The sequence below is a fragment of the Laccaria bicolor genome, genomic scaffold (genome assembly GCF_000143565.1).
Source record: "Laccaria bicolor S238N-H82 LACBIscaffold_27 genomic scaffold, whole genome shotgun sequence".
In the NCBI taxonomy this organism is placed as follows: Eukaryota; Fungi; Basidiomycota; class Agaricomycetes; order Agaricales; family Hydnangiaceae; genus Laccaria; species Laccaria bicolor.
In genome coordinates, this window is record NW_001889898.1 from 70,205 (window position 1) to 79,060 (window position 8,856).

General features: G+C 48.4%; 3 protein-coding genes across 3 annotated transcripts in view; 1 reads left to right on the forward strand and 2 right to left on the reverse strand.

The window, feature by feature from the left end:
• LACBIDRAFT_330401 (smc-chromosome segregation ATPase) overlaps nucleotides 1–2,482 on the reverse strand; it is a gene marked incomplete at both ends in the record, with an annotated part of 5,118 nt that extends 2,636 nt beyond the window's left edge. Inside the window, 5 exons of the mRNA XM_001884737.1 lie at nucleotides 21–582; nucleotides 636–770; nucleotides 818–1,345; nucleotides 1,463–2,258; nucleotides 2,312–2,482. Of these exons, the coding sequence (XP_001884772.1) occupies nucleotides 21–582; nucleotides 636–770; nucleotides 818–1,345; nucleotides 1,463–2,258; nucleotides 2,312–2,482 (2,192 nt within the window). The remainder of the gene's footprint in view (nucleotides 1–20; nucleotides 583–635; nucleotides 771–817; nucleotides 1,346–1,462; nucleotides 2,259–2,311) is intronic.
• A 339-nt stretch (nucleotides 2,483–2,821) lies between these two features.
• On the forward strand, nucleotides 2,822–4,415 carry LACBIDRAFT_304234 (uncharacterized protein; the record flags this gene model as incomplete). The annotated part of the gene is made up of 3 exons (XM_001884648.1): nucleotides 2,822–2,846; nucleotides 2,896–2,931; nucleotides 2,989–4,415. 3 exons carry the CDS (start codon nucleotides 2,822–2,824, stop codon nucleotides 4,413–4,415), a joined length of 1,488 nt encoding a protein of 495 aa, XP_001884683.1.
• Nucleotides 4,416–4,698: 283 nt separating this feature from the next.
• On the reverse strand, nucleotides 4,699–7,631 carry LACBIDRAFT_330403 (uncharacterized protein; the record flags this gene model as incomplete). Its single annotated transcript, XM_001884738.1, has 9 exons — nucleotides 4,699–5,466; nucleotides 5,500–5,746; nucleotides 5,873–6,053; nucleotides 6,119–6,125; nucleotides 6,336–6,543; nucleotides 6,594–6,910; nucleotides 6,961–7,156; nucleotides 7,409–7,426; nucleotides 7,609–7,631. The coding sequence occupies 9 exons, from the start codon at nucleotides 7,629–7,631 to the stop codon at nucleotides 4,699–4,701; spliced, it is 1,965 nt and encodes a 654-aa protein (XP_001884773.1).
• Between the last annotated feature and the right edge of the window lie 1,225 nt (nucleotides 7,632–8,856).

Below are 8,856 nucleotides of genomic sequence, written 5' to 3' on the forward strand. Positions count from 1 at the left end.
GGGTGAGACTCTCTTGTAACGCAGCTGGCGTAGTCTCCCACTTGTTCTCCAGTGTCTTGACGGCTTCCCTCACCTCGGCTTCCAGTCTCTGGTGATCACTTCGGATGGACTGCAAATCTTCTTGTGTTTCCTTCCAACGCATGTGGGCAGACTCTTCAATATGGTCCATCCGGCGAGTCGCTCCGGTGATTTTTTCTTCCTGAAACCAAACGGAGGTCTCTAGACTTGCAATTTTCTCCGACAGAGGACGGCTAGCCAAATCTTGATCTTGAATACACCGGGTAATCTCTTCGAGCGCCAAAAGACGTTGTGACAGGGTCACGGGTGAGTCAACCACCGGGGGGAGAAGGGCACTTGCGTCAATATCTTGTTTTCGGACCACAAATGCCGAATACTCTCGCATAGTAGGGGTAGACGACTCCATGACGCTGACTTGCGCTTGTTGGTCTCGGAGTTTCTGCAGGAGGTCGGCTTGGCCATGAGCAAGTCTTCTGATCTCCTGCTGCATCGTCTGCATGTCAAAGTTCGGTGGGGGGCTCAAGGACCTAAAGTCAATCTTCTTCTGATAGAGCGCTGTGTCAACTAAGTTTTCAAGTTGAGAATCATGGGAAATGAGAAAACAACTTGAAACTTACGATGAACCTCCTTGGGATCTGGTGGGCTGACCTGCCGAGAACGGGATACCGAACACGAACCTTCTGGCCGGGACGTGCGCTCAACAGGTGGGGGTGTAAAGCTTTGTTGCATATAATTGACAGCCAAGCCCAATTCTATAAACGAAGTCAGCAAAGAATAACGAGTTTCATGAATTTTTTACCCGGCCGCATTGCTAACTCGGGCACGATCCACTCCATCTCACTGGCTGGCGGCCCAATCTCCCGGCCCTTTCCTTTGTCAGTGTTGGTACCGACCTCGGTCTCAGTGCTCTTGAAAATCGCCAATGTGTGTGGTGTGGGTGGCTCAATGATTATGGTGGGAGTCACCCGGCCCACGTCTTTGTCGGCTTTTGGAATGGCACCGACCTCGGTTTCCTCATGTTTGACTTCGGCCATCTCTATGTCGATACCACCCTCGGACTTCCCCTTTCCCATTGTCAGACCAACCTCCATGTCCACGTCAATTGCATGCTCCACATCATGCCTGACTGCGGCCATTTCGACATCCTGCTTGCCCTTCTCTTTGACATCTGGCTTCACCTTCTTCACCTGCGGCTTCTTTGACCTCGCTTTCTTCCTCACGATCTTCACTTGGGCATCTCCCCCGGAGACTGTGGCCGTTTCAAGATCCTGCAACCCCTTTTGGATCTCGTCTTCAACCTCACTGTCGGTGTCCTTTTTCTTGGTTACTGCATATGTGCAGGTCGTCTTACCCGTACTGCAGGTGAAGCAGGATCCTTGTTGTGGGGGGGAACGGATAGCGCATGGAACAATGTCTCAATCTTGGCGTTTGCTGCAGGCCTCACAGGGGATATCCGCAAGCTGATAATTGCCTTTCGCAATCGCGGCATTCTGATTTGCAAGACGTTCGGCAGTTTTGGCTTGCCTTAAAGCGGCCATGGCGGTCTTGGGAGGACCGGCGTCGGGGTCTAACTTGGGCCTTCGGATGAGACTGAAGCCGGCACTGGGTGTCATGCGGGAGAAATGGGGCTGGGACTTGGGTTTAACCGCCTTTGCTTCCCCACCAACCGGTCGAAGTGACTCCGACTTCGGCTTCAATGTTTCCTCATCACTGCTGCTGTTGATGAACTCTGCGCTCACGACTCTGGTCTTCTTTGGCCTGGCTTCGATCAAGTCCCCTTTTCTTTTTTTGCTTTGGACTGGGGCAGCGGTGTCGTTAGGAGTCACCTCTGATTGTGGCTGGGTGCTGGACCTGGCCTCGGGTTTCCTTTGCCCAGACTTCGTCTTACTCTTGGTCTTCGTTTCAGCCGCTGGCACAGGATCGGTTGATTTTGCCCGACGCGTTGGTTTTGTTGGGGCCGGGAGCGATGATGAAGCTGTCGGTACCGGCAATGGGGGAGTTGGGACTGTGACTGGGAGCAATGAATCGGTCGAAGATGGAGGTAAAGGGGGAGAGGGACCGGCATAACCTTCCATAAAGAAGGTAGGGGTGGTGGGTTGTGGGATCGAGAACATTTTGGTCCAATCAACCGATGGTCCCGCTCGGGCCATTTCCGTGTACGCCAAAATCCAAGGGTGGTTGAGCCACTGGGCCACGTTATACCACATATTCTTGTCGATGAGCAAACGTACAAATCGTTCCTGTAGGAGAAAGAGATCCAATTTGAGTCAACAAATCATTGTTAGTTACTCACAGCTTTCCCGTATGCATCCTCTTCCACCGTCCGTTGGTGGGCCAGAAGACCTTCCCTGTGACGGTTGTAAAAGTTCAAAAGCGTGGAGGTGGCCACCCTAACATCCTCCAAGAACCCGGGAGTGAGGGTATGGGCCTGTTGAGCGGCTTGAGCAAGTTCAGCAGTGGACATGGTAAGTGGGAATGGGACGATTGAGGGTGGTGAATGTGCGCGTCGGAATGGGACAATGGTGAATGTGAAATTACGAAGTTGTAAACGCGGTCACGTGGTGGCGTTACTTCAACCGAGATCTGTACAATGTTCAACCGAGATCCGCAGAATGTTCCATGGCCGATCTGCAGTGGCATGCTTTCCCACCGTTGAAAAACAATGCGTCTTCATCACCAACCACACAGTGCAATCCCAGGAAAAGCTATCTACTCTCTGACTGATATGTCTTTAACAAATCCAGGTATTGTCCCTACTCCACACCAAGGATTGTCTACTTAATGTATATAAACAGAAGCTGTGATGAAAGACCAAGAAATGAAGGATGGTAAGTTTTATGTACTCTTGTCGGCTGAGCAGTTCTAACCATATCTTAGGAACGGCCGAGGCTCTACCCCCTCTTCAACCAAGTGGTGAGTTCCAGTCGGTGACAGAAAACTAGCCAAACCTAAATTCTGGGTGGCCGATAGGACAGAGCCAAGAATCCGAACTAGTGATGGAAGTGGACGTCCCATCCTCGGCTCCTCACAGATCCATTTTCGATTTCAAAGAACCTACCCCTGCTCTAAGTTCCAACCCATTCACCCCAGCCTCGGCTCACCAATCCATTTTCGAGTTTAAGAAAGTCGGTACTTCAGCTTTTGCCCCGACCTCGGCTCATCAAGCATCAATGTTCAATTTTCAGCACGTGGGCACTTCAACGAATGTGCCGCCTGTTTCCCCGTCCTCAGCTCATCAGCCATCGATTTTCGATTTCCAGAAGCCTGGCAGATCTCCACCAGCCTCAGCTCGTCAGGCATCGATTTTTGATTTTCAGCAAGTGGGCACTTCAACGAATGTGCTGCCTGTTCCCCCGTCCTCGGCTCGTCAGCCATCCATTTTCGATTTCCAAAAGCCTGACATCCCTGCACCAGCCTCGGCTCGTCAGGCATCGATTTTTGATTTTCAGCAAGTGGACACTTCAACGAATGTGCCGCCTGTTCCCCCATCCTCGGCTCGTCAGCCATCCATTTTCGATTTCCAAAAGCCTAACAACCCTGCACCAGCCTCAGCTAATAAAGGATCCCCTTTCGATTTTCAAGTCCATCGTTCATTTACCCCGGCCTCGGCTGTTCAGCCTTCCATTGATTTTCAAACACCTGGCACGTCTGCTCCAGCTCCTGCCTCTGACAAACCAGGCATGTCTTCCCCTGGCGCCTCAAGGTCCAATAGTACTCTGGGATCACGGAAGTATCTGACGAAATCACAAGAGGCCAAATTACGACTCCAGGGCCAAGGAGGAGCTGCCATTCTGCCAACTCGGCCAGGCGATGCCTTCGTTTTCGGCCCGGCTCCTGTCTTCGTCTACACTCAAGAGAGGACAACACCACGCCCACCACCTTCGACCGAATTGTTGGACTTGGATCCAAACTCCCCACGTGCAAGGGGTTTATGTCGCAAGTACAATATCAAGGTTGTGTCTGATGACAGCATTGGTGATCGCACGGGCATGGTAGCCGAGGTCGTTCAGGCAATTGGCAAAGTGTGGGAAAGAGCTATGGACCCCGAGGCTTCATCCGACCCTTCGATTAGGAATTTGCAGGCCGCCTTTGATAAATTGTTGACGAGGGGAGATGAGTTTACCGAGATGGATCGTATGGACCTGGTTCGTCATAGCGAAATTCACCAGGAGGCGCTCAGATCCCTGCCTGACAGCATAGCGACAACGAGCCATTATCGGTATGTTTTGGCCACCTTGAGGAGGGAGAAAGACCGGTTGCGTGAACAAATCGATTCAGACCGTGATCTGGTTGCAGCAATGGACGCTACTTTAGAAGGACTACGGCCATTCATCCCAGACGAGATCCCAGACAAGGGGAAGGGGAGGGACAAAAGGGATGGACCAGGGTTTAAGTAGAAGATTAGATCACAAGACCGAGGTTGGTTCGCTATGTAGTTTGCACCCGGGCACGGTTGAAGATACCCGCTGCCGGATAGTGCTCACATTTAATTGGTCGTAAGACAAGCCTCCTGGCTCAATTAGTCAAACGAACACCTTTTCAACCCTTGCCTTTCATGATAGGAAAACATGATGAACTACGAAGTGACACTGCTGAAACCGGACACAGACTAACATCATTGAACATGCTATGTATTTCGCACCCGGGCATGAATGACTAACATCATTAAACATGATAGGTTTAACTGACGAATGAAACTTTCTTGGACCGGGTGGAACGAACACTTTCTTCAGCAATCTTTTTCGACCGTTCTCGGGTTACTATACCGAGTTCCCCTGTAGAAACCTTGCCTTTCATGATAGGACAAGGTTTTGGTTTTGGCTTGGTGGGGACATCAATAGATGGTTGCTGACTGGGACCGGCCTCTGACTCCTTTTGTTTTGAAGGGACTGGTCGTTTTGCGTTGACACCACTTGACTTAGTGAAATCAAAGCTATTCGAAGCTTTGGTTGTGTCCGACCTCAGATTGGTTGCTTGAGCTGGTTTGACAGTGGCTTGGATAACAGCCGAGGCAGCTCGGCATTTGACTTTGCCTGGTCGGGCACTCCTCGGGCCAAGTTTGTAACCCTTCTCTAACCGAGGAAACTTGCAGGGTGTATCCTCATCAGTGAATTTTCTCTTCTTCGCTCGATCGGCCGACTCCACCCCACAGCCCAGGTCAGCTTCCCAAAATGTATCATCAGCCAAGACCTCAGTGTCCGATGGTACTTCATGGGAGAGAGCCCAGGTGTCGTTGTACTGAGGCTGAAGCTCGGGGCTGGTATCTACAGTGATCGTAGCATCGTCTGAGCCCAAATCTGATCCCGAGTCTCTATCCTCTTCCAAGGTCGGGTTGACCCTGCTAGGTTTCACTGTGGGCTCGGTCAGAGTATCCTGCTTTGGCCTCTCTTGACCATTATCGGAGTCTGAGTCACTATCATCGGAGCCATCCTCACGATGTTCGTCATGCTATTTGGTTGGTTTCTTGGTTGGTTTCTCCACGTCCAAGTCTTCTCCATCGTCATCGGAGCCATCCCGATCAGGAGTCCAGTCATCCTTAGAAAACTGTTCGGTTCGTTTCTTGGCCGGTTTGTCCACATCCAAATCCTTCCAACTGTTGTCATCGAACTGCCGATCTTCCACCCCTTCCTTTCTCTTTGGCCTGGCTTCCTCATCTGACGGTGACTCGGTTGCTGCCCGGCCTCTCCTTTGACCCTTGCTTCTGCCGGGCTTCTTGCCCTTCCCAACACTATGAACATGAGGTTTAGGAATGTGAACTTTGATTTTCCTTCGTGGAGGTGCTTCCAGCAGCATTTTCCCCTCAAGAAAGGATTTAAATCGAAAGGCAACTTTGTGTTGTTCTTGACGTTCATACCAAAACTGGAGAGCTTCAGTGACCATCTCCATCGGGAATTTGGAGGGATCAAGAAACTTGTAAAAGTTGTTACCTTCTCCATTTACTGATCTCCAAGCCGGGGGTATATATTCTAGATCAATGAAGTCAAGTAACTTTGATCCAATAGCCGTCCAAGGAGCCGATCCCTTACTCTGCCCAGCTGCAAGATCTAAGTAGACAAATGTTTAGTGATATAGGGCAAGAAATCTCTGGGGACCGGCTTACTATAGTGCTGGTTGACAAATGTACGAAGAACATTCAGCCGCCAAATTCGAATATCACGGGAAGTTTTAAGTGGTGGTTTCGATGGATCGGGTAGAATAGGTTCCAGGTATAGGTTCTTCTCCAAAGTCATAGCACCCCAGGATCAGTGTCCTCCTTCGGCCGAAGCAAGATCCTCCAACCCATAGTATTCTTCATTGTGTGCTCTCCAAGAAGATACCGATATTCCTTCCTCATGGAAAGTCCGGCTATGGTTATCAATAAAGTCTTTCCCATTCCCGAGTTCTTGATTGAAGTCATACGTCGAGACGTCCAAATTACCATCGGGCTTCAGATAACATCCTAAGATAAAGACCCGGACACCCATTGTGTCATAAAGTTCCTTGGAAAATGCATGCATCCGAGCTGTGCAGTTCTTTACAGCCAGTCTACCAAAGGTCCAGATAAGCCAACGTTAGAATAATGAAAATTAACTTACTTGGACTTGAGTTCCGGGTCAACTCCCTTCTTGTTGTACTCCTCGGCCGTCCTCTGCAGTACGTCTTTCTCCCTTTTCTTCAGTTTTCCCATCATTTGAGTCACGACCCACTCCCGAAAATCAAAATGAGTGGGATCTCCCCCTTTAGGCCTCTTTTGTCCCTCTTCAATGGCTTCGGCACAAAGCCTTTTCGCTTCGGTATCGATGGTGTCCTTGTTCTCATGCTGGAACACACGCCGGGCGTGCCACGACTTTCCCATCCTCGGCATTTTCTGACTTCTCTTACGACTGTACCGGGCAAACCACTCTTTAATATCCTACAAGTCCGTCAGGAATCAATTAGAGGGCCCCTGGAAAAAGTACTTACTTTTTTAACAGCTGATCTTTCTTCCTTCTTGAACGATTTTCCATTGGGGAGTATGTCGAGCATGTCTTGCAAAACTCGAGAAAATATCTCAGCACGAGCAGCGTCGTTGGCGTCTCTGTACTCCTCCCGATGTTTTTCCAATAGAGCACTTTCTTCATCGGTCCAATGCCTCCCGGACCCATGGTGCTTGGTTTGACTGGAAAGTGGGGCAGATGGTTCAGGGGATTGAGAATGAGTACTCATAATGATATAATTAATGGTATTTGGGAGCAAAGAGGTAGATGGAAAATGGTAGTCGGGAGCAGAGAGGGAGAACAACTCATGCCAAATACAATGAACAAACAATCACCCCTGATTCGGGAAAGGGAATTACTTTATATATCATCTATCAAAAATATACATAACTGATCGGCACAGCAGATCGAACACGAAACGGAAAAGAACAGACCTTAATAACCTTAAATAGCTTAAATAGCGGAACAGTTATGATCGCATCACAGGACAAAACCTTAATTAGCTTCCTCTGTAATTATGTCTGTCTGTAATTATCGTCGGTCCATCTAAGTAACTAAACTGGTAACACAGTTATGGTGGTATATATTGAAGCTACCTTTATACCAATGTATGATGAGGCTGTCAGCGACATACAGATCTTGATATTTTGCAGTCATATTGAAGGTGATAAAAATTAAAAGTTCACAAGAAGCCGCCGTTAAAGAGTATGCGAAGTGTATGAAATATGAGATTGTGTTTCTAATTGACTATTATCCAGTCCTGCTGGCCGGCTTTTATGGCTTGGGTGTGTGCTCATCCCAGTCTTACTGCCAACTTTTTATTTTACGTAGCTGGAAATGCAAATCTGTTATGAATGTTTGCGTTTGCTATTCGACGGCCACATTTTCCTCTTTCCCGCTACACCCACATTTTCCTCGTTCCCACTACACATCATCATTATATCCTTTGGCCATTTCAACAGTAGACAAACATGGGAAGAAAAGCACACAGCAACATCGCTAATCCTCACTTCAACAGGCTTGTTATAAAAAATGGAAGGAGGTCTTTTCCCTCCTCCACTATTCCCTCTCTGCCATTTTCCCCCGTGAAAAAACGTAACTGCAGCCATCTGGAAAGAGACATTGAAAGGGAACACCAAGATTTTCCATACGTTGAATATGCTCCTCCTCTCGAGGATCATCAACCTTACAGAAATGTGAAATTCCTCTTCCAATATATTCATATACTGAACGCTAATACACTATCAGTCATCCAATGATTACATGAGGGTTTGGAAAGAGACTAAGCGTAATCTATACACTTCAGGCAACCACCTAACCCTACCCTCTTAGGGTAGTTAGTCCATGCCAGTAAGACTACCCTATGAGGGCCCAATACCATGGTATGTCCTACCTATTCCTTGGAGTCCCCTGGGGGTAGCCAGGTACTCCCATGGTATTTACCTGGACTTCCATGGTTGGCTTCCCCCATCCTTGGGAGTCCCAGGCCTGTGGGAGTCCTGAAGATATATTGCATGGGATTCCCTCACCCAAGGGAATCCCATCCAAATTTATTTTGTTATACTGGAACTCCCAAGCAATATACACAAATCCAGGTTCCAAATAGAGTTCACTTAAAAGATAGCAAGCCAACAAGTCAAGTGGTACTTACTCATGAATCTGGCAATTATGCTATAGAGAGAAATAATATCACTGCAAAGATAGATCTTCTTGGCTCAAGCTAAACTCATACAAAAATTTTAGCTCTATGCTTAGTTCATTCACCTGCAGTGTCCAATCCTGATGAGCTGAATGGCTGGAAATCAAGTGGAAGGTTTGGAATGTTCAATTAATATGGACACCAAACCAATTTATTTACATGGATGAGAAAGTTAGTGTCCAC